General features: G+C 36.9%; 1 protein-coding gene across 2 annotated transcripts in view; it reads right to left on the bottom strand.

Moving 5' to 3' along the window:
* The window catches only part of LOC107090408 (rho GTPase-activating protein 32-like), a 36,170-nt gene extending 16,126 nt beyond the window's left edge, over positions 1 to 20,044 (bottom strand). The window contains exons 1-8 of one of the 2 annotated variants that reach the window (XM_015383775.1): positions 19,770 to 20,044; positions 8,936 to 9,049; positions 8,043 to 8,148; positions 6,473 to 6,564; positions 6,136 to 6,220; positions 1,675 to 1,761; positions 1,396 to 1,533; positions 997 to 1,089 (exon numbers count right to left, since the gene is read on the bottom strand). In XM_015383775.1, the coding sequence (XP_015239261.1) occupies positions 997 to 1,089; positions 1,396 to 1,533; positions 1,675 to 1,761; positions 6,136 to 6,220; positions 6,473 to 6,564; positions 8,043 to 8,148; positions 8,936 to 9,024 (690 nt within the window). In that variant the 5' untranslated portion in view covers positions 9,025 to 9,049; positions 19,770 to 20,044. Of the gene's footprint in view, positions 1 to 996; positions 1,090 to 1,395; positions 1,534 to 1,674; positions 1,762 to 2,488; positions 2,740 to 6,135; positions 6,221 to 6,472; positions 6,565 to 8,042; positions 8,149 to 8,935; positions 9,050 to 19,769 lie in introns of those variants that run through there. The other variant, XM_015383784.1, reaches the window with a different exon arrangement.
* Between the last annotated feature and the right edge of the window lie 5,163 nt (positions 20,045 to 25,207).

Raw genomic sequence — 25,207 nt, 5'->3', positions numbered from 1 at the left:
AAAGATTAAGCTATTTAACAAAGGAGGAGGTTTTTCCAAGAGGCTTTAAAACCGAAGAAAGTGTCAAGCTTTGGTTTGATTACAGTGGTACTACAGCATTACAAGTGAGTGGGCTAATAAAATAGGACTATATTCAGAATATACTACATTAGCTTATATCAACAGCTTTACAATTAAACTTGGACATAATTTGATGATCCAACAGGAAAATGAGCCAAACAAGTTTGTTTTGGAATGATGGAGCTGGCTATTATAAGGAGTTTGCATGAATAAGAGAAAATCCACAATAATTTCAACTTTTTCCGTCAGAAACTCTCTTAAAGTCATGCATTGAATTTTCAACCCACCTAAAAAAGAAAAGAAAAAAAATTTAAAGGCCCCTAATAATGAATGGATGTAAACACCTTACAACCACTTTATTTCTGTAGCTGCTGCGATGAAGGCAGAGAAAAAGAAATGTCATTCAGCAAAAATATTGTTCAGGCTTCTGGTGGTTCGGAGTATGAAAAACCTGGAGCTATAAAATAAATTTGTACGAAATTAAATATGTAAATACTTAACTAAGACATTTTTCTCCAGATATGCCAGATTAATTAAGCCGTGCATGCTTACAGTTCGTGCAAGAGGCATCTCTCATTGTGTAACTGATCATTAGACTTCCACTTCATATTGGATAGGAAAAGCTGCATGCACCTACATTTTTCTGCACCACTACTGTTTATCCACTTAAGCCATGGCAAACCCCCTTCCTGGATTACTGATATTACACAAACCCCGCCTTTAACAGGGATGTGAAAACCCACACTTAAGGATTATGCTACCAGCAAGCGATAACAAATTTTATTCTTATCCATTACATTTCAACCATAACCTATTTTTCCATCAGTTCATCTAAAATCTGTAAATTTGCTCGCTACAATTAAACACCTGTCACTTCAGTATCTCAAGTTAGGGTTTACATTATAAATGAGAATCCCAGCCTTAAATATATACTACCTCCATCCATGTTAATACTGGTCCACAGTTGATTTTGTTGTCCGCGATGGCAGAAAAGCGGGACAGGTAGTTATTCAGCATTGTGGCGACTAACTGAAGAGAGACAAAAAAGGCAAATTTCAATAAAGTCCAAACATAATACATAATGTCACATAAGCAGCATATATATTAGACTCTACAAATGTACTTAAATGGTACTTAATTCTCACCAGTCATTTTAAAACCCTAAACTTTGGTGTCTTTCATAGAGCAAAATATTGTGATGTGGAGGTTAACTAAAATATAGATATTGGTTACACCACACACCACCAAAATGACAAAAAGCAAGGTTATGGTTGTACGATGACGAAAAAGTTTTTGCAAGGCATTTTATATGGAGGTGGTCCAACATTACCATACCTCAACAGTGTCCTTTAAGGTGTCGTATCTTGGCAGTTCGGTGAGATGGGAGTAACGACGGTCATAGATACACAAGTGCAAGTGTTTGTCCAAGACCCGGAAGTCCTCATAAGATCTTTTCACCAGCCAGTTTCGACCCTGATGGACACAACGAAAAGTAAATACTAGATGCTGAAAGATTACTAAAAAAAAGGGCTCTCCGACTGAGATTTTAAAGGAAGATGTAAAGGATGTTAAGCTGAAAATCCATAAATATTGCTTATACTGAGGTGACATTACCTGGCAAGTGATCTGGACCAAAAAAACAAGTTCTTTGCTATCCAGACCAGGTTTTGGTCCTTCGTTTTGCCCCTCTGCCAAGGCCAACTATGTAGAAAAAAAACGAGAGGAAGGAGAAACAGAGGAGCCTGGATTTAGGATGGTGTATAAATAATAGATGAGCATGATGCAAAAAACGCTCTGTTTCAAACCTGGGATACAAAAAGTGTCTAGTCATAAAACAAGATGTAAAAACTATAAGATCTATATTATTTTATCCTCTATCCTTTATATGCATGATATATATATTTTTTTCTATGAGCTTGCAGATAATAGGATTTCAACACAACGAGAGATCAAAGATGTTGGTGGAGACTTCAGAGGCCTTCACTCTGAGGAAGTTTTGGTTATTTATAACTGTTTGCAGCTCATCCAGATACACTGTTACACAACATGAGCCGACCTAGTTTCACCAAACTGATGAAGACCACAGACTGAGAAAATTATTTTTAAATGAGCCGTTATGGGGAAAATGCTGTTCACTGAAAGGATATTTGTCTTTAATTATGACTCTGAACTACAAAGCTATTTAAGGTATGGTACAGTCAAAGGGTCAAAGATCCAGTTACCATAGAGAGGATGGCAGATAAAAAGAAGCCTTGATAAATTATCCAAAATCAGCCAAAAAAAATTTTGTGTTTTTTTTTTCAATCACAGTGCACACATGCTTTTAAAATAAAATAAAGTATCCCATCAGTTTCCCATAAACAAACCTGCATTATGTTATTTATTCACTAAACAATAAATGCATAGCCAGGGGCCCTATTCATGTTACCTCCCACTAGAGCATCTCAGATATCCATCTGCGGATGAAGTAAGTGGTTCTTCTTTGTGTGCGGGACTACAGCACGCTCCTCAAAAAAAAGGAAGAAAAAAAAATCTTGGCTGAGAGTAAAAGGGTTTAAATGCTGCTCCTGACTCGCCTGTTTACTGTCCCACCGCGCTGCATGCAGACACTTATTTGCAGAGCTTTGGACCCCCATGCACCAGTGAGCTATAGAAAGCAGAAAATATGAGACACGGATGCTTCCCTCTGAGTATCTTAACGCCCCTGCCTCTGCCTCCCTTTTTACCCCTCCTCCCTCTCCTGTACTCCATCCCCCTCCCCCCTCTTAACCGATCTCCTCACTCCAGCGACAAAAGGAGGTTTGCCTATAAATGGGTTCATCTGGGACACACAGATGCATATTCTCATCCATCATACAGCAATATGAGACAGACAGACAACCCTCCAATTCTAACTGATGTCTTATCAAGGCGAGACTGGCGCTAATCTGGAGACAAATGTGGTGGAGGATGTCTGCTGCCCTTGTGCTGTTCTGCAGGCAGGACACATGAGACCTGATCACTGCTTCGTCTTTGCTGTTAAGACTATTGTGAATGCACATGCAGCCTTATGCATGAATAGGGAAAACCAGAAAAATAAACATGTTCTTTAGTTAAAGAAACCCCCGATTGCGCAGAACATTGAACTTCCTATGCAGTTCTGCCTTTAATATTAGTGTCCCCAACAAATAATGCTTCTGTTTCTGTTCTCTTTTAATTCAGTTTAAAAACAGCAGATGCAACAGCAATGGCAGCTGCTGTGGATAATTTTGCCGCAGAGAGTGAAAATGTTTACGATTTAGCCTCCTGCAAGACAGCCCATAAATGCGGCATGCAAGGATTCAGCTCCTTGAGCATCACATGCACCACTGAGGCTGTGCTAAGCTAGGGTAGCACCTTACAGTTGTGCAGAGATTAGTGATGCACTCTACTGGTGATCAAACCAAACTACAAGTTAGTTAATGAAGCCTTTAGCACATAAGTGAACAAATATAAAGACCTGAAAACTCTCCTTAGCACTGCCCTTTCTTAAACATTGTCACATCTACTGTGTGCTGTTATTTAAAAAAATCCCTTTGAGAAAGGTTTTAGTATTTATAAAATTGCAAAATTGAAAGGGGTGCCCATAAAAATGCAACAGACAAATGAGAGAACGTGGTAACCAAGAAAGCATGTTGCAAAAGAGGTACAATGTTATCAGTAGAAACACCAAGCTTGGGCATCAGTCCATAAAATATTGTCCCAAGACAAAATCAATCAGAAAAAGTCTCCTCATTTGAATTTATATAATGTGTTTTTAGAAACTGATTTATGAAGTTCAAAGGAGGGGAAATGTTTTCAGAGATTCTACGGAGGACTTTCTAAACACTGTGGTAGGATCAGTCTCCCTGTAATTCACTGCAGTGTTGAAAGACCACAAATCTGGACTCAAACATCTTAAGTCTAGCAGCATGGATGCATAGGCATGCATCAGCGTGTTCCTCCCAAAAATTTGTTCCATTGACATCAGCCATGTGCAAAACTTCCATTTCACCCATACAATCAGTCCATGTTTTCACTCAAGGATTTAACCAGACAGATCTGATGTCCGCTATTAAAGTTATTATGAGGACACAGATCAAATTTGGGCTAATATTAGCAATAAAATGTGTCTCTGGATTAGAGAAAGTGGTCTTTTATTTTTTCACTGCTTGATTTAATAGAATCGGCTGACATCAGCTAATGTTTTGTGTTGCCAGATGGTTATCTGATGCACATAAACAATAACTACTTTTAGCATGGTGGTCTGTATGTTTACTTATGGCCATTGGTGTATTTTGTGCCTCCTCCGTGTTAATTGATCATTGTGGACTTTTGGGTTGCCAAATTGTGTAAAAAGGTGGGGAAAATCCAGGTCATCCGTCTACTGTAGTAATTTTCAGACTTAGAGTTCCAGAACAAGTCAAGCCAAGATGGATGGATGGATGGATGGATGGATGGATGGATGGATGGATGGATGGATGGATGGATGGATGGATGGATGGATGGATGGATTTATCATATTTATCACTTGGCTTGAATAGAATTTCCTGCTTTAAAGAACCAAAACCTGGTGTTTTATTAAAGTAAGTCATTAAAACATACTTCTAGATCTAAATGGTCAAAAAGCAAATCATGATGTATGCTGAAACCAATGTTTAAAGTGTACTGGGGTTCCTGACAGCAGTCGTTCATTTTTGCTACTCCACAATAAATGATCATTCTCTGGACCAGAAATAAGATTATGTTGTCTTCTAATCCAGGCTGTTGGCAGCAAAACTTAACACAAGTTTGAGCAACCCACTGGTAAAAGTTGAGAAAAAAAATTAACAATAGCAGAGTCTGTAGATAAGTCATCTAAACAGTTTAGAGATGATCCAAAATGTGAGCTATGTATCCAGTAACCATCAAGATACAATCCTTCTAGTAAATTCTTGTACACACATCTCTTAGTCACACTAGAAGTAAACAAAGCCTCTTTAACAGTGACATCACCCATTTCACCTAGCTGTACTTTAAAAGTCGTAGGGAAGCGGCCGTTCCAACCGATGCATTTCCGAATTCTCCCAAGTGGTGCAGAACTTTAAATAAAGTAAATAAAGTGAATGTGATCGGTCGTTTATCAAGAGGGTGGCGATGTTGTGGCGGAAGGTTTGCAAACAAGTGTTATTGTGGCCGGTGTCTCGGGAGAATCTTGCTAACCAGTTACCAACTTAGAGCTAGTAGGTTCCCAATGGGAAATTCCATTTGGACCAAGTATCACTAAATTGGTGACTTAGAAACGACGCTGTCAAGGAACGCTATGGACAGCGGAAACATGCAAGAGGAGAGATTTTTGTGTCGGAGGATGTGGATGAGTCTCCTCTGTCATAGATTTTTTATTTAGTGGAGGAAAGTGGGGACGAAGATGTTGTGGAAGAGGTCGGCAGAAGCTTGGTTTGGTGTAGAAGGCTTACAGCCGTACATGTTTGAGCCCTTGCCTCACAACACTGCCAGTTCTGTCAGCTATAAGACACAGATCTGCATTTTCGTGAACACTGGGACATAACTCAATGGTAAAGTAAATTATTCTTATTTCAACCGTTGTGTATATTAGCTGCGACATATGAATCAAGATGCTATGACCCAAAAAATGTAATGGACAGATGACCTTTGATATATGATTGGCCGAATTTAGGTGTTCAGGCTGACGTATAGCTAACTGGCCTGCATAAGATAACCAAAAAAAAAACACAGATTTTAAGATAGGATTTTTTTTTTTTTTTATAGAGAAATTTACTAAATTTTGGGATAATATTGTCTGATAAAGAGTATATTTATATACATGTTTAAGCCAGAATGATTGGACATTTAAATATGATTTCCCTACAACTTTAAATCTGTCATCCAGCAATGCCAAAGCATAACTACCTGTTTTATGTTTCTTACATGACCTGTGAAGTGTATGAGGGAAATTGCTGTAACGATTGTCCAGAAAACCCAAACAAGGATATTGATTCTCCCTCAACACAATAAATACTCTCCATATGCAGCGTTCTGGAAGCTAATAACTCTCTGCCAAGTATTTTTAGAGCTCACCTGAATGTTGCCAAAATCAACAGTCTCATAGTGGAAATGGGCACACTCTGCCAATCTGGGGAAGTGACCTCTTGGGAACGTTAGCCTAGAACACACAGAACAGCAACTCATCAACATTCAAGACACGCTGACACTGTGATGAAGCAAAGCAAAGCAAAGAAAAGGAGGAAGAGAGGTCAGGTTTATGTGTGAGGGTGGCATTTAAGATTCACACTGACCCATCAGTGTGAGAGGCACCTTTCTTTAGAACACAGGCCATCGTTTCACTGGCCTGAATAGAAACGCTTTATTCAGGCCAGTGAAATACTCCCTAATAGTAGCAACTGAGAGCACCTACTTCTTCATGTTCTTGACCTTCATACTTGCTGTGCTGACGCAGGAGCGCAGGAGGGGCTCGGCAGGGTGTTCTGTGATGTCATCACTCTTCATCTGTCAAAAACGGCCACCATTAACAGGGTCAGAGATAAAGAAATTGCTTATGACATGTCTTTTGGAACATAAAGAAAGCACACTCATACATCTAATGGTTTTTAAAATAAAAATTATAGCCTTGTTCTTCATTAGATGACGGTCAAGTTGAATAGGTTGGATATGTCTTACATTTATCAATGAATCAGGATTTTTCAATTAAACAAAAACATTTACGTTATCTACAAAACTGTTTTCAGGTAAACAGTCAGAATTCCTGATAACATCACTTCCTCTTTCAGTTTGTTTTAGACACTTAGCTTCAGACATTCCACCAAATTAACAGGAACTTTATGGATAATAGTTTAACCTATAGAAACTCACATGTAAAATATCGAGAATGTAGCAGCTTCTTGTCTTTTTTTAGCTTTTACTTGGTTTGGACATTTATAATTGTAGTTACCTGGACAGGCATTCCATAGTTTTCCTTATGTAATTACAGCCAACATAAACACATTGTTATAAACATTTTGTAAATGTTACTATCCAGTAAAATGGGTCTCTAGCTTACATACCAGCCTGCTTTAACTCCTGATTCCATGAGATAAAGATTGCTAATAAGATTAATTTCTCAGATCATGAATCTAAATGAAGTCTTTAGTTTTTAGGTTCTGAATCCAACTCCTGTTTAAAATCTAAACTCTTTTTTTTTTTTTTTATAAGAGCCTCTTTTAATTTAAGTTTCTGATGAAGAAGACAAAGATGGCTTCTTTTTTTACACTTGTCAAATGGCTCCTTGAAAGAAGTTTGAACTCTTTGGCGAAACATACAGCAAGCATGTTTTAGCAGGAATAAAAGTTAGCTTTTTCATGTTAAAAATCATTCTGAAGGTCTCTTTAACAGGTGATACTGATCTATTAGTATATGACATGATAAAAAAGGATGATTCTTTTCAAATTCTCCAACTCCATGTTGAATAAATAACTAAGTAGGGCAATAAGTTTAATATTTTGCCCATTTCCCACTTTGATACTGTTATTCCACTGGGAAAATAATTTGCTACACAAACTAGAACCAGTATGGAGAAAATCCAAGGTTAACATTAAGCTGCTGGAATAGTTCTGACATCAACCAAAATAATATTCATGGTCTATAATTGAAAGCCAGATGTTTTAAAAGACCTGGGATAGAAAAATAGTTCAAATATTCAAAATGACCATAAAAGCATGTTGATGGTTATAACAACTGTTTAAAATCTCAATGACAAACTAGAACAAATAGTTGTAAAATTGATGTATGTATGTATGCTTGTGTGGTTTGACCCTCATTGGAAAATAAATTAGAAATTTTGCTCTGAAATCTTGTAACATGTTGAGGGGACAGAAGAACCAGCTGAAAAAACAAAACAGATTCACAGAGGAAGGACAACATGTCTGTTGGGTTTTATGTATTCTATTACATGGGATATGAGTCAGCGCCATGTGTGTAAAGGAGTGTACCAGGGCAGTGGATGCCTCTTGTGGCTGCTTCTCCCCAGGAGGAATAATGTTGGTAACTTGAGGTAAGCCATCATCTTTTTCGAGGTCAGTAGATGGTAACAAATCACTGCAGAAGAAGCAAAAGAAGGCGTTTAAAACTGGCAAGGCTCACAGTTTTTATAATTATTATTTTGATCCACCAGAGGGAGCAAGTGAGGGGGAAATTATCCAAGCAGCTTCTGAAATCATGACGTTGCACCAGCAACATGTCATGCTGAAGATGTTATTTCTGAATCCAAAATGTGAGAAGAAAAATAAACATAAAAATATATGCCAGTCAGCTGGATCTATCCGCAATTACAGAGAAACCATGCTTTACATCAGTGTGCTCGATTCACTGGCCCTTTATGTGCACTCAAAGCTCATGTATTCAGTCATCCATGAAGACAATCCACCCACAGGGAGTGTTTCACAAAACCTTCACTTGAAATGTGACTCAATGTGTTCAGGAGTGCAGGGTGAGGTCCATTCAGGGAAAACTTTTATAAGGAACAAAGACTGCAGAGAGTTTGGCTGTCTTACATTGATTCAGCTGGATCAAACCTGGAAATATGGCCTGGAACCCAGACACACACATCAACATTTATGGCATCCAAGAGGACTCAACAAATTCAATGAGTACAACAAAAGGAAGACAGTGGGGTTTGAAGCTGACAGAGCTAAAAAAAAAAAAAAAAAAAGAAGAAGAACAGTTTGTCTCTATCTCACTATGATAACTGGGTCATTTTTTTAATATCACATCTCAAATGCAAATTCCCACGTGCCTGTTAAGCAGCATCCAACAAACCACATTCAACTGAACTACTTTTTATGATCCAGGTAAGCAGACAAAGCCAGGAAAAACAGTAACTCACCCCTCAAGGACGACACTACTTCCTGGTTCTCTCTGGGGTCCTGAGGCAGCATTCTCAATCACCGCGGCAACCACACATCCAGCCTCCATGATGTTGCCTTGCTGCAACAGCCCGCTATAGAGAAACGTGAGTAGGAGGAGACAGAAGGAGAGAAAGTCACAGTGGGTGGGTAGGAGGGTCCGAAGCTGTGAAGCTGCCAGACGTTAACCCACTCGAGGCTAGGATCCACCCTGACTGTAATCTGGGATGACATCATGCTGAAATGTCATGGTCTGTCTTGATTATAAAAAAACATGTCAGGCTGTAAAATTCACAGGATGGATTTCACAAGAAAATCATCATCTGTTTTCTACTAGAACTGACAGATAGCTGTTAAAAACCAATCATTGCTCTCTTCAAGGAAAGGATAGGATACGTTTGTCACAGCAGTTAATAAAATTAAAATTTACTGATTTCACTGTTACCCTTGTTTTCAATTGCTCTTTTTTTGCTGTGCTATGAAAAGGTAATTCCCAGCTTAAAGATTTCTTCTCTTTTTTTAATATAATTGTCACCAAAGACAATAAAAATTAGATAAGAACAAAAAGTTGTTTATACTAATTGGTTTTAACGTACAGTAATGTATTAAGGGACAAAGGGTATTCATAGCAACCTGGGCTTTTCTGAAAAAAGAAATGACCTCCTTGTGTAATCAGAATTTAATGCTGATGTTTTGGGTTAAATTTCATTAGCCATGCCTAAGCTAATTACTGTCGGATCTATAATCAAGAGGTCACTTGAGAAAAATCTGACAGCACAAAGTAGGCTGAAACATCTCAATAAAGAAACACACCATACCCAAATCTACAGAAATGTATGAATAAATGACAAATAAAATAACAAGATCAGTCTGGAAAGGATAACAAAGCTATTTCTAAACCTTAAGGGCTCCATAAAACCCTGGAGGGCAAGGAAAAACCAAAATAAATGAAACATAAACTATATCGGATCAAAAAGATAAATAAATATTATCAATTTTGGAAAATGTTTCCATATGATTGACTTTGTGGTTAGAAAAATTAAACCCTTTCATGAATGTGAAATGATTTAAAATTCACTGGCAGGTTGTCACTGGGTTTACAAATATGAAATACAAATCTTAGAAGTTATTTTGAATGTGATAAAAAAGTTTCATCTGTATAGCTTATTTAGTGGTTTGCAAAATCAGGAAATTGTGCAAATGTAAATAAGAAAATAGAACATTTGAAGGTCTTATACATATTTGCCAAAGAAGACGGGACTCCTGTTAGACTCATTCTATTCATTTTTCCTCGAATTCATTAATTTTGTTTTGCTAATTTAAAATCCATTTTTCATAATTGTGGAATATTTCCCTACACCCAAATAGTTTCTGGCTTTAGTCACTCTTATGGGATTTGTTTAAAATTAATATTTAAGAAGGATTCTTTTGTTACTTAACAGGAACTTTAAATTCCCATATCAAGTTCTACTGCTTTCTCTCTGTATGGTGAGTAAACACTGGGAATGCCCTGGTAAAACAAACTTGGCTCTCTCACAATTTTCCCATAACGAGCACCTGAAACTATGAGGGTGTTTGTCGGTAAACAATGCCTTGCTGACGTGGATATGTCCCTCTCACACCTCTCACCACTGAAATTGAGTTTACTGAGGAACAGGTTACAATCAAGATTGAAGAGTTGTGCTGATCAACCATAACATGTTTGGTCTAACTGGTATGTTAATTAGGCTCAATGCTGCGGTTCCAGCCCCTCCGGCAAAGAAGCTGCTCCAGGATACTGGACTTCCACAAAGTTTCCTAATTTTAGCAGGATGCTAACAAGCAGACACGAAGGCTTGGCAAAGCTTATTCGACCTTATACTCATCTCATGCTGTCTCAATCCAATCCTGAGAATAGGCAATGAAGTTACCAGCCATCCAGAATCTACAGTACATAAACTTAAATTATATCACAGTCACTAGGACACTGCATTTACTGTATAGCTCCCTTATGAGCAAAGCCTTTGTGTTCTTTGAGCTTCTTCTTTTTTTTATTTATTTTTTTTTATTTAGAGAAGTTACAAACAAAAACCTTTGGGTTTTGCAGATTTGATGTGATGCTCTGACACAAATTAGTAAATAACCATTCAATGAAAACAGATCATGTAATCAGCAGCCTTTAAAAGTGTTCAGTTGTATGAAGCCTTTCTTAGCCAAATTCTGCACAAAAACAAATCAAATTAAGATTTAAATCTATCTGATCATAACAAGCCTAGCCGTAATAATTTTATTGCGGCCATTTTCATATGTTTTATACTCTCTTACAGCGTTTCATCTATACCTATCCTGTGTTTCCCTACAGTTTTTTCCCAATCAATCTCAGCCAGCTTCACCGTTTCTGCAGCAGAAATACACCCCCTAGCATAACACTGCCACCACCATGCATCATAGTGGGAATTGTGATTTCAGGGATAGTCTGTTAAGGGTCTTTAGTCTGAGCACTCCGCTCCATGTTTGATATGTACTTCAAAGAATGGCTATATTCACAGTGAGATTGAATTACTAACAGGTTTTCACTGATTTTTATTAGTGGTATTAAGTTAAAGGGGGCTGAATGTATATGCACTGATCCACATTCTTCAGGTTTTCATTTCTATATTTTGAATAACATATATAACCTCCACCTTCACAATCATGCAAAAAATTAAGTTTGATTACAGTTTTTAAACACAATAAATGTAAACTAAGAACAATACTAAAGCTGTATCTTGCTAATAAGGGAAATACATTCCCCTATCAGCTGAAAATTTTTTTAAACCCACACCAAAAAGCCTGACATTGCTGATTATAGCAAATTAGACAGAAAGCCTGTTTCAGTACAGGAACATGTTGTCCTCAACACAGCAGAGAGGACAAGCTTGTTTAAAGCACCTGCTAAAAGACTAGCAGGTTTTTGTCTGGAATAAGAAAGAAAATCAGAAAACAGCCATGAAAAACAAGCACTAAAGTAATCACTTCTTTTAACTAGAAAACCTTAACGGTAGACCAATGTAGAAATGCCACAAATAGCATACACTGCAGACATGCAAGGCTGTGAAGAAACATGATTTCAAGTAATCCTCATATGCACACCACCAACTTATGTAGCAGTGTGGGTGGGGAAACCAAAAGAATGTCAAAACTGTCAAGACAACATATTTTCCTCTTTTTTTATCTTTTAGCAACCTTGAAGTCATCACAACACACAGCTGCTCAATCAAATGGTGGCTCTGTTTTCACCGCTTCTCCATCAGCATTCATGTACAAAGTATCAAACTTTCTTTCCTGGATCCAAGCATAAAGAGGCCCTTTACCTATCCTAGATAATGGGGAAGGCGCAGCTCTGATCTCAGGAGACTGAAGCAGCAACCATAAAGGATGTCGCCTGGTATCTGATGGCCTACATAGTATTTCTGCAGGAAAATAGGCCAGCATGCACAGTCCTACATGCTGTTTGTAGGACCTGCATCAACCAGCGTGTTGGAAAGAAGGTGGTGAGTGAATATTAATGGGTAAAGATCTCACAAGAATGTCAGTCACATGTCATCCATTAAAAATTAAACAAGGGGGCAGCTAAACAAGGGAAAGCTGTGCTACTGAGTGTTTTCAGCAAATTAATGTTAATTTTAATCATATTTGTTTTAATTCCTTCCAAACCAACCATTACCTCTAATTTGGAAGCACGGCTAACAGGCACAATGTGACGCTCCAACCAATGATTGTTGGCCGACTCAAAATACAGAGGACTATATCAGTTACCATCCATCTACTCGACATGAAGGGGAAAGCAACGTGACAGCCTGTCAGAGTCACATACTCTGCTTTTAAATGACAATTTTAAATCTCTGCTCATGGGAGAGTATAGGTGTTTCACATATTTTATGACATATTCTGTTTCATCATATATTCTGTGATTTTAATCTGTTCATTTACTTTTTTGGCTATATTTTTAAATTATGTCAAAGTTGTAAAATGTGTGAGAAATCAATTTTTTTGTTTTTTTGTTTATGCAGCCAGTATACAATATAATATATACAGTATATATACAGTATATATACAGTATAAATGTAATAATATAGTAATGCACATCATTAATTAAAAGTCAACATATTGTTTTACAATTTGGCCTTTTAATATTATGAAAAGAACCCAATTAATCGTTAGATAACCAGTCAGATCAATCAACTTTAGACTAACTCATTAGTTGATAACTTGCATTTCTAAATGTAGCTTTATACTGCAAAGCTGTTGACCTCGTCATCATCGTTTAGTGCATATCTTTGCGTAGGACCTGTTTTATAAACGCTAGCTGAGGTTGCATTAGGCTAACGAAACACTTATATGTTTCATTTCTGAGAATCAATGTTGTCTTCCTAAAATAGGTTTCTTACACAAAAAGATTTTCTTCTATTCACTATTTATAGTGCATCATTTGCCTGTTTAAGAGAGAGCAGATTTGCAGCTCGCTGCAAGGTTCGGATTGTCTTTCCGAGAGACAGACTGGATTTTTGATTAAATGTTTGGATCATCGTGCGCCTGCTGTTCACACAGCCCGCTGGCCATCATAGGAGATCACTTGCTTAGAGATTTAAGCAATGACATTTTCTCTGTTTTAGATGAAATAATCTCAGTCTGACAGATTGCAGAAGATTAGAGGATCAAATTGACTCTCACCACCGACCAATTCACCTCTTTCTCTCTGAGAGGTGGCATGAGCCATGAAGCACTGTAAAACAATTGCTGAGCTGATGGAGACAGCCTGAAACCTGCAACGCAGTGACAGTCAAGCAGCCTTGGGTAGATTGGCTGATGATCTGTCAGAGCTTCTGGTCAAAGGTTCCTCTGAGGCTTCATTTGTCTCCTTGTCGCTCTGGAAGAGCATTGAGTCACGATGGATGGAAGATGAGTTACCATAGCAACTGCAGAGCTTTTTCCTCTGCATCTCCACCTTGTGTTTGACTGCAGTCAGATTGAAAGCCTGAAACCAACTTTCTGCACATTAACAAGAGTGATGCCATTCTCTGTTTGGGTATATCAGGAGGAAATTGAAGATCGAGGTGGAATTTGGTTAAGTGTGAATGTTAGCAAATTCTGTTTTTTTGTTGATAGTACCCACTTGCATTGCTTCAAGGTGCTAAAGACTTTATGCAGGCAAGAAACGAGATGTTTACTTTTAAGGACTAAAGCTAAACACCTGGCTGGGTATATTATATAATGACAAAATGGGATGAAATAAGAAGCATTTAAATTAGACCTGCAAATAAACCCAACATTTTGATGCATCTACTATGTGAAAAATACAGATATATTTGGAGATTATTTAAAAAATGTGTTTAGCACTGATTTCGATTCCAGTTGAAAAAAATGGCTATGGCCGGTAGCCGAGCTGCCAAATAGGAGGTAATGGTTGGTCTGGAAAAAATTTAAACTTGGCTTCTTGAAGTGTTTTAACACACTAAAGTCCTCACAACCAACCATATTTATTGGTATAATGTATTCTTCTACCATGTTACAAATCATGCATAATTCCCTCCAGTTTTGTGTCATCATATTTTCTCTTTCTCGTTGATCAATTATTTTTGGTAGAGAAGTTGAGGCTGCTCCACCATCCAGCATGCATGAATGGGCCCTTTTCAGGTGACAACCTGAAGCGCAACTGGAGTGTTTCATATCTATAAGAATTTTGCATTCAGCTTCCCGTCGCCATTAAACATTGCAAAATATTCCCACATTGAACTCTGCTTAAGCTTATTTATGTTTCTACCCTATCATGTCTCCGCCATTGATATTGTATTTCTCTTGCAACTATTGGTCCATTTAAGGGTGAACAGCAGCCCTCTAATGGAATAGCAACAACACTAAAACACTAAAAGCAAATTTGTCTAAACACCCACCTATTTTTAAGCAATCCTCTTTTTGCATACCAAAATTGAAGAGCAAATAACTGAGGAACTGTAAGCTCCAATTACATGTGTGATACATCATTTGAGAGCTAACATCTTTTAGTTTCTGTACATATAAATGAAAGCAGAGTGACTTAAAAACAGCCTAAACTGCTCCAGTTCAAATATACCTCAAAGTTGTTTTCTGTCTTCTCAGAAATAACAGGTCTTTTTTGAGCAGCAGCAATAAAGACATGCTTGAGAATAGGCATGTTTCATTCTATTACATTTGATCTACATCATGTCAACCACAACTGCAGAAAATTTCTGTAGGTACAACAGTTCCAGAGCTGTGAAGTTTTTGTGTCACCAGCGTTTCCAAATGTGCCAAATTTGAGCCATAAAACAACAATGAAGCATTTTAATGGGCACAAAACATTTATAAAGGAAGTATTTTTCCACCTGTGTATATATATATATATATATATATATATATATATATATATATATATATATATATATATATATATATATATATGTAGTGTACCCTATTACCTAAAGAATTCATCATTGATGTATAAATGTATAAATATAAAACGTTTAATTTAGTGTATATCTACCAATATCTCTACACGTCATTGGCTGACAGGCAAGGAGCAAGGAGCTTATTAGACTTCATCAGCTGTCCCTTCATCAAATCGAGTCATACAAAGATGCACACACTTTTGTATTGTAGATACGAGGACGATGTAAAAAAAAAAAAAGAAAAAAAAACATATCAGACAAACGTTTGAGGTAGTAAGTCTTAAGATGCTAAGCATTATCTTTGACCAGCTAACTTTTCTGACATCAAAAAATTTATGTTATATGGCGATTTTCTCATCATAGAAATTTTTGTTTTAATATGAATATGCTGAGTTACTTTTAACCCTTATGGACCAATGTAGTACAAATAACTGGAGATTGGATTTATAATACAGCTGACATGCTGCTATATCTGTGTTTACTGTGCTTTGGTGCTCGCTGTGTTCATAAAATGAACTTGGTGGTTGAATTGTGGAAAATCTAAGCTTTCTAACAATATCTAACATGTCTATATTGGTAATAATTTTACAAATGTAATTTTCATGTTTTGTTAGTAGTTAGTTGTAAACGCTTTAAAAACGGTGGCCAGCGACTGGGTGGATTTTGAGAGACTAATCAAAACCTTATCAGTTAATCTGATTTAGCAATTTTAATCTATTAAAGCATTTAATAAACAATTAATCAAAAGTGGGTTATTTGTTTATATCCTTTTATTTCGTACATTTAATAGGCCTACTCTATTTCCTCGATGTGCATAAAGGGTGTCCAATCTTATAACTAGTTTTATGGAGAGCAATAAACTAATGATTATTTTATAAATAATTTGACCATAAAACTTTAGAAAAAGTATTAATAAAAAAAGTAAAATATTTTCTATAAGGAGTAAGTAATCATGTCTCTCTTAAATGATTCCTTAATCTAACTTTGAAACAGATAACAGATTGTTCTCTATCAGCTTGTTCACAAAAACCTGCCAGCCTTTCATTCCATTATCACAGAATATTTAAAAGAGGAAGATTGTGGACGTCTGGCAACCTGTCTGTTTCCAAGGGAGGCAAATAATGCTGTGATGGACTTGACTACACAACACCTCTGTTTTCAGCTAATGTTCATTTCTCTGATGGTAGGATAGATGATGCAACACCTGTGTCAACAATAAAAAAAAGCAATAATACTTTTGGTTGCAGGTAAACATGATGTGTGTGTAACACACCATGTTTACTAGCTATGTGGTGACTTAGCTACAAAACCCTACACCATAACGCCAACAGCATTGCCTTTATACACCCAAGAGCTTTAATGACATTCTATACTCAATAAAAGGGCTTTAATATTAAGTTGACACCAAAAGGTTTAGATGTTAGTTTATGAAAATATGGGACCAAACTTCTGAGATACCATTTATGGTCTTGCTCACGGTGATCGTTTAATTCTTCTTAAAGATGTTCTAGCATTTGAGCTCAGGACTCTGTGCAGGCCAGTCAGGTTCTCCCAAATTAACTAGCTCAAAATTTAAATAAAAACGCTATCACAATATTGGTTGAAAATAATGGCAATTTAGATTTTTGATACTTTGTATGATGTTATGGAGTCATTAACAGAGGTCATTTCCAAATTGGACTTGTCTTAAACGTTTTTTTTGTGCTGCAACATAAACAGTATTTTTCAAATATAGCGAATGGGCAAAGCTAAAGCCCTAAAAAAAAATCAACCACAACCTTTAACAACAGTATCTAAAGCATTGACAGACTGAAAACAGATTTGTTTCTCCAAAGAACAACTTCACACCTTACACAACTCTATAGAAACAGTGGGGTAAGCTTTGAACCAGTACATCTGATGTTTTGCGCTTGATGCAACAATTTGATGCAGCTTCTTATCCATGAAAACCCATTCCAGGATGTTTTATCAACTTCTGCTCATCATGTTCTTCAGAATGCAATGTTGCTCAGCCTTATACACCAAGTTGTTGTTAACCATTACTTCCAATGTGTTACAAAAAATTACTATAGATGGAATGCAAGAAATTACTTCTAAAAAGGTTTGACAGGAAAGTTCTTTGGATTACTTTGGACAATAGTTGTATTCAGATCTCTTACATCTAAAGGATGAAATGACTAATATAGTCAAAAAAATACAAATATCCTTATCAATGGTATGAGGAACCCTTGTCTCATTCCGTATAAAGGGCTCTGAAAAAAGGGAATGCTTTCAGAAATACTTTTGCTAAATTGCTCATATGACAGTGCTCTACTCAATTATTGTGTCCAATTGAGGAATCACATTATGCTTTATTGGCGCAGTCAAAAAGCTTCTTGTCTTTTCTTTCTTTATTCCAAAAGAAATCTCTAGTACTCTTCTGTTTAAGTACTTGGGAGTTTCATCAGAGCCAGCGCTAAATTTGATTAGGGGATATATCATGTGCTATTGGTCACCACTACATTTAACTAGCAACCTTTAAATTACCCATCCCAGCACTTCCAAATAAAGCCATCAACCTATAGCGTGTATTATGATGTTCATTTTTGGAGTTGATTAAATTTAAGTAATGCATGAACTAGAAAATTCCTACAGTCCTTTAATTTGTTTGTTTCAAACTTGTTTGAAGGAGCTTAGAGCACATTTTGGAGTTATACAAGCGAAAATGCTTAGAAAAGGTCATGACAATCAGGTAAAGGAAAAGTCTGGTCAGCAAGGAATAATCAATGGACCATTATCTATACCTAAAACTAATATGTTTGCAGTGATTTAATGAATTTATTAGTAAAAAAAAGAAAATAATAATGTTCATTGCGATCACTGAGTCTGGGAGCGGCCATTTACACCCAAATATAGTAACACCTCACTCCTGACATCTCCAGCATTGACGTCACGGTACAGTAAGCCTAGAGCCATTCTTCCCGCTTAACAAGCAAAATCTATGGGAGCTACTAGACACACCTGCAATCAACAACAATTATTTTAGATTTTGAGAGGAATCAAAATTTGCAAGAGCTATAGTTAAACTGACAATGCCCACGTGCACTGCAGTTGGATGTTGCAAAACACCGGGTAAAAGCAGAAAAAAAAATTAGTTAGTTCACCTTTCTGATTCATGATCCACGAGTTCGTCGTTGGATTGCCAACTTGAAGAGGGAGGATTTGCCATCGAACTTCTGGCCAGAGAAAAAACACGTAATATGTAGCCAACGTTTTGAAGAAGAATTTTTTCAAATGATTTAGATAATAGCGCCTTGTGAATAACACCAGATACAGCACTGGGACTTGATCAACAGCTGATACCTCACCGTGACATCACAAACCGGTAGGTCACAGTAGTGTTCTTTGACAAACATGGATGTCTCCAGTAAAGCACATTCAAATGAAAATTACTCTTGATTAAAAACACTTATAATTTATTGAACAGTATGTAATAATTCAATATTTAAAGTACTTTCAGAAGTTTAAATTCTGAATATGACCAGACTGTTCCTTTAAAATCAGTGTCAGGGGCAGGATTTTTTTGTGACATCATATGCATTGGTCAGGAGAATTCCGATCACTGCATCTTAGATTGTAAGGTCAACCTAGTCGTTGTGACACTTTTATATCTCCTATAGTCCAGATGATTGCCCATGTGGAAAGGCCATCTATAAAACAGACCCATGAATAAAACGTCAATTACAAATGATCCCATATAAACAGCTAACTGGTCTTAGTATGCTTCTGAATTGGGCACAACTGTTGTGCCATTGCTGACAGAATCTACACTGCAAAAAAATTAAAATCTACATAAGTCATTTTTTTCTTAAAATAAGTGCATTTAGTCTTGAATTGAGGAGGCAAGTGAGACACTTTGCCAATGTAACAAGACAATTTATATTTAAAATAAGAAATGTAAATTTACTTACTCAAATTATTTACTTACTCAAATTAAGGGTGAATTGCAGTGTAACCAAGCTAGACTTTGATCACATGAAATGTTCGGGTGTATTACAAAGCTTGCACTTGTTGCAGGTCTGTTGCAGAAGAATTGCAGCATACCCGACCAGACAGCTCACTAAACAGTTAAACCCAAGCCTGTGTTTATAACCTCTGATGCAATAAAGCAACTAGAAGCCCCAGCCAATGAACAATGGGAAAAGTTAACCGGTAGTGTACTATGACCTGTTGGGCCTGACGGATAAGGCGCATTAATTCAACAGGGCTCGCACAGCACGCTGACTATAAACCTCTATTATTTCATAGATTTTATGGGGGAAAGCTGATAGCTCTAATAGGCAGTGTCTTTTCATCACGACTCCAGGACATCTGATTAAGATCCACCTGTGTTTTAGTTCCAGCAGCCTACCTGTGCCTGTGCGCGCTGCTCCTATCCGCCGCCTCTTCTATGCTGCAAAGCGCGCAGCTCCTCGGTTAGGAAGCTTGCTGTCAGCATCGCACTGCAGAACCATGCACGCCCTCATTCAGACTAAAAGGGCTCAGCTGCTCATCTGATTGATGTTTTTGGGAGGAGAGCCCGGGATCAGGTGCGGCATCGCTCTATGGCTGCTGGGGAGCGTTTCCGTAGCTGGTGTTCAGAGAGAGAGGGAGAGGAAGAAAGCTGCGCTCCGTGGGTGTCGGGAACGCGCAGTGCTGAAACGGGATTCGTGCCCGCGCCTCGGATGTTCAAGCCTCCCGGGTTCTTAGATGATTTTTTTTTTTCCCAAACCAGGGACCCAGATTTGATGTAGGCGTGGGGGTATGCAGGCAGGCAGGCGCTGATTCATTACATCCACGAGCATCGAGGAACCGCAGTTGTGCAGTGTTAGGTAATGGTAGAAGAATTACATAACCCACCACTGTGGGTGGGCGGTAACAGTGAGAGGAGTGAAAACTGGTGTTCAGTTTGTCCATAATCATCATGTAGGCCTGTCTATTTTAATGTACAGATCTACCAAGAGAAATACAGCTTATGTTATGTAATAATTCACAATACGAAATATGTCCTACCCCTTGATGCTTTTCCCTATTTTTTTTATGTAAATCCATTAATTTTATTTGTATAGCGTCAATATACAAAAGGCCATCTACAGTCACTTTACACAATCAAATGAAGTCAAACATAGATTGGTTAAAACTCCAATGGAAGGAAACCATGCATGACATGGTGTCAGTGTCTAACTTGCAGAATTCAGTCCTCCTGGTTTAGCAGGGTGACAGTTAGTTTGCATTGCACAATTGAATTTGCAGCAAACCCTGTTACTGAGCATGAATGCAGAGGAAATGAAAACACTTCTTTACCAGGCTCAATGTGAATGGGCCTCTGCCATGACCAATGGAGCTAATACACACTATATAAACACTAAAGCACAGATCTGGAGGTACTTTCTATCTGAGTGAAAAATAAAAGGGCAGATACAGTTGTAGCTCTCCTGAATTGGGTTAGAGTAGAAGAGCAACACTGCCAAGCAGATGAAAATGAACACACAGTTGGTCGCAGTAAAATCTCAGTTAATGGTTGTCTTTCTATCTATGCTTGCCCAGCCAATGTAGGACAGTTCACAACTGAAAAGAAGTTCTTGGGCCGGTATAACTATGAAGAAAGGGGGAAAAAAGTTAACCTTGTGAGCTCATGTGTACCAGGCTGTACACCATAGGTGTGAAAGACAGGAGGCAGGGGTGGGACATTTCCCCAAGCCGCTTTTAGCCGCTAAAATGGTTGAATCCCTTATTTACATGTGTTAAAGTTGATCAGAACCATCCTTTATTTTATTTTATGGGGGTTTTATAACATTAGTGGCTTGTTTTTTTAATGGACAGTGAGCTTACAGGAAAGGGGGTATGAGAGAGGGAAAGGACCACAGGCAGGATTCAAACCTGGGTTGCCCGTGTCGAGGACTAAGGCCTCCTTAAATGGGTCATGCGCGCTAACCACTGTGCCACCAAAGCAGGCCCCAATGTCCTCACACACACTTGATTCTTATGACAAAGGATTAGATGGAGATACTGGGCATACCACAAATGATTATGTATTTTCACTTACATGCAATTTTTTATTTATAAAGTTCTTGCCCTTACACAAACATTAAAATACCAGTTATTTTATTATAGAGGATAAAAATGAGCCTTGGTTTTTAAAGTCTTGTGGACTGATTGAGTTGTTTGGTCATAAAAAAAAGGTGTTATACATGGCAACAGAAAAATTCAGCATTCCAAGAAAAACCCTTGCAACCCACTGTAAAATTTGGTGAAGGTTCCATCATGCTTTGGGGCTGCTTTGCAAATGCTGGCACTGCGAATCTTGTTAAAGTTGAGGGTCGCATGGATTCCACTTAATATCAGCAGATTCTTGAGAATAATGTTCAAGAATCAGTTATGAAGTTGAAGTTACGCTGGGGATGGATATTTCAGCAAGACAATGATGGAAAACACTGCTCCAAATCATGCAGATGAAGAATTATATTGGTCTGGAATGGCCATCCCTTTTTTTCAATTTTTATTTGTTTTATTTTTTTTTATATATACACACACACACACGTATATATATATNATATATATATATATATATATATATATATATATATATATATATATATATATATATATATATATATATATATATATATATATACATGTCTTTTTTCTTAGACTTAAACAGACTTTATTGTCATTTTCTACATACAGAGTGTATACAAAAAGAAATTTCATCAGTTAAATTAATTTTTGCTGAGGTGCTCATATTTTTGCACCTGTCAAAGTTTGTTTTAATGCATACTGCACATTTTCTGTTAGTCCAATGAACCTCAATTCAATATTGAAATATTACTGTCCATTAGGTATTAGATATATCAAACTGAAATAGCTGTTGCAAACATTCAAATATTTAGAAATAAGAATAATTAAGATTAATAGGGGTGCCCAAACGTTTTCATAGTATTCCTTTGGACTCTGAGTAAACAGTCATTGATGAGGCTTACAAAGAAACTTCCTGACAAATATGGTTAATCACAGATGTTTTTTTTTGTTTTGTTTTTATTTAAGGAGATATATGTTTAGATAAACTAAGCTTGGTTTGAATGGCTGTTTTCACTTAGTGAACAAAATGTTCACTTTCAGTATTCTGTATTTAATCAGACTGGTTATCGTTGCCAGATTTTGAAACACTGGTTTTCATCTGAAACATTTAAGTGTTAAAATAAAGTAAATACATCTTTCGTTCCAGAAATACTTAAAACATAACATTTTAATTGTGGAGCTGTGGGTGGGCCTTAATGAGTCATCACTATAGGGTGCAGTCTCCCTATGCTGTTCACACTAAACTCATATCATTTTAACACTGAAAAACAAACAACTCAAGTAAGTAATTAATCTACATTTGGGCAACATTTAGTCCACTTTCCTGGGACACATTTTATTTATTCTTGCTGGATTTTCAACAAGAACTGTTGTTCCTACTCTTTAATTTAACTTCTTGTTCAATTCTGTAATATCTTAAATAGCTAATTATGAATTCACTATTGAATAAAAGCAGAAATACACCATAAAATCTATTTGAGAATTAAGTTAATGATAAATGCATTTTATTTCATTATTTTAAGTTGAGTGTAATAAATGCCTTTGGTAGTATGTATGTATAGCAAATTTAAGAATAAGCATACAAGGCACTAACTTTTAACGGTTCAACATTTAGGATTTTAATCCAGCCATCATTGCCTTAGGGCGGCTTAGTGTTTGAACAGTGGATTAACTGAACTTTATATGTTGCTCAGGTGTATGCAGATGGCTGCTCATTTGTTTACTTTTCGTTGTGCCTAAAATAATTCAAACAAAGTGCAAAGGTTGCTCTGGAGGAGCTCCATTTTCTTTAAGGTTGCTTTTATTCCTGTTTTGGACTCATTCCCTAACAAGTGGGTAAATACACAAAGACATTCCTTGAATTTATCCTCCTTTTTTCTAAATTAAATCCTTATGAAATGTCTAAGAGCAGATTTCAAGTGTTTTTTTTTATTTGTATGTGTGTTTGTTTTTCCTTTGGAAAAATGAATATAGTACTTTTGCACTTCTATTTTGTCTTAAAAGGAAAAAAAAGAGTAGAAAACTTGACCTGATTATGACACATCATTATCCAGTTTCTGGTCAACACTCACCCCCCTGTGTCCAGCATTTGAACTGCAGCATCATAATGGACACACGCACTCATTCTCATCTTGCAATATGCAGTGAAGACCATGTGTTGACTCCCATTGTCTTCCATTAATCTTGAACCATTTTTAACCCTTTCTATATGCCCTAACCCTGTCAATATCCCTAAACCTAACACTAACCATTATCAGTACATACTCCAACCTAACGTTAACCTAACTCACTTACACCTTATTAAAACAAAGTGAAGGCAAACAAAATGTCCAGCTTAGGTTCAAACGGTCCTTAATGTATTGGTGAAATCAGAAAAATTGTCCCAGTTCTGATGCTAAAAGATGAGCACAGTCAAATAAACACAACAAAAATTATGCCTCTTTTGATTTTTTTTATTATATCAAAATACAAAAATTTGAGAGGAAAATCTTGTATAGGACTAAGCATTTGAAATGATATGGTGACAGGGATACAACACTGCGTTCATATTCTCATAGACATGCCATAGATAGAGCATAGATCATGTGCTAGGCCCATGTCTACGTCATGATGAGCCACCAGGAGTGAGCCTGTGCATTTTTCCCCCTATAAAGGCTTGTGATGGCGACTGCAGCTGTACATCCAGGCCTGTTTTTGTAACAAGCCAGGGTTTGCTTTTTTTTATTTTAGTTCGTTCAGGTTTCTAGTTACTCAAAGAGAAAATATACAGAAAAAAAATAATTAATTCATGGCAGTTGAACATGAATAGTGAACAAGACATGATTTCAGACGAGTCACTGGATAGCAGTGGCAAATAAAAGAAAAACTAAAACAGATATTATACATAAGGCTTTGGTACAGCACCATACAGTATGAGTTAATTGCTCACAAAGAAAAGTTAAGTAAAGCATCGAAAAACCTGATGCGGTGACAGAATAGAATTAGATTTCTTAAAAAAAAAAAAAACAGGGTTATCATTAAAAAAAGGGAAAAGTGAGAAACGTTTAGCTCTGAATATTTACATATGGACATTATGATCCAAATAATAACATGGATGATACAGAATGTAAACATGTGATATACAGCAAAGAGTTCAATGGATTGAAAGAGAAAAGAAACATGGGGAGTTCTCATTTCTTTTAAACTCTACTGGGTTTGCTTGTGTATGCGCTAAAACAGTCAACAATGTAGTGCTTATTGTAGCCTACGATAATTATACATTCTAGCTTCTCAGTGCTGGTACACATGTAAAACAGAAAGAAAATAAAAAAATGAATATAGAAAATTCTACATACTTCTAGCTTCCGTCCAATAACCAATCAGCTCAAATGGCCATGAATGATTGCTAAATAGGCGTTTTTGTAATTCTCTCTACATGCAAGATAAACACGATAAAAAAAAAAAAGAATCAAATCTGTTAAATATCATCCTATCTGCAGCTAGTGATGCACTAAAAGCCGTAAGTCGAAAACACCCCCAAAACAAAAAAGAGAAACAAAGTTCAGAAAACGTAGCTAACAGTACGTCCAAAGCAGCCCTCTTAAACACTTTACATGTTCCCGCTGAATATTGTGAAGCCCGGAAGACGGCATCTTTTTAAAAAAAACCAAAAAAACTGCAGTGGGGATGTATGAGCTTTTCTAACTGGGAATAAATGCAAAATTAAATTACTCGTGGCTGAACTGTACAGTA

The sequence above is a fragment of the Cyprinodon variegatus genome, unplaced genomic scaffold (genome assembly GCF_000732505.1).
Source record: "Cyprinodon variegatus isolate N-32 unplaced genomic scaffold, C_variegatus-1.0 Scaffold14, whole genome shotgun sequence".
NCBI classification, from domain to species: domain Eukaryota; kingdom Metazoa; phylum Chordata; class Actinopteri; order Cyprinodontiformes; family Cyprinodontidae; genus Cyprinodon; species Cyprinodon variegatus.
The sequence above is the reverse complement of the archived record's forward strand: the minus strand, read 5'-3'. Positions and strand labels throughout refer to the sequence as shown.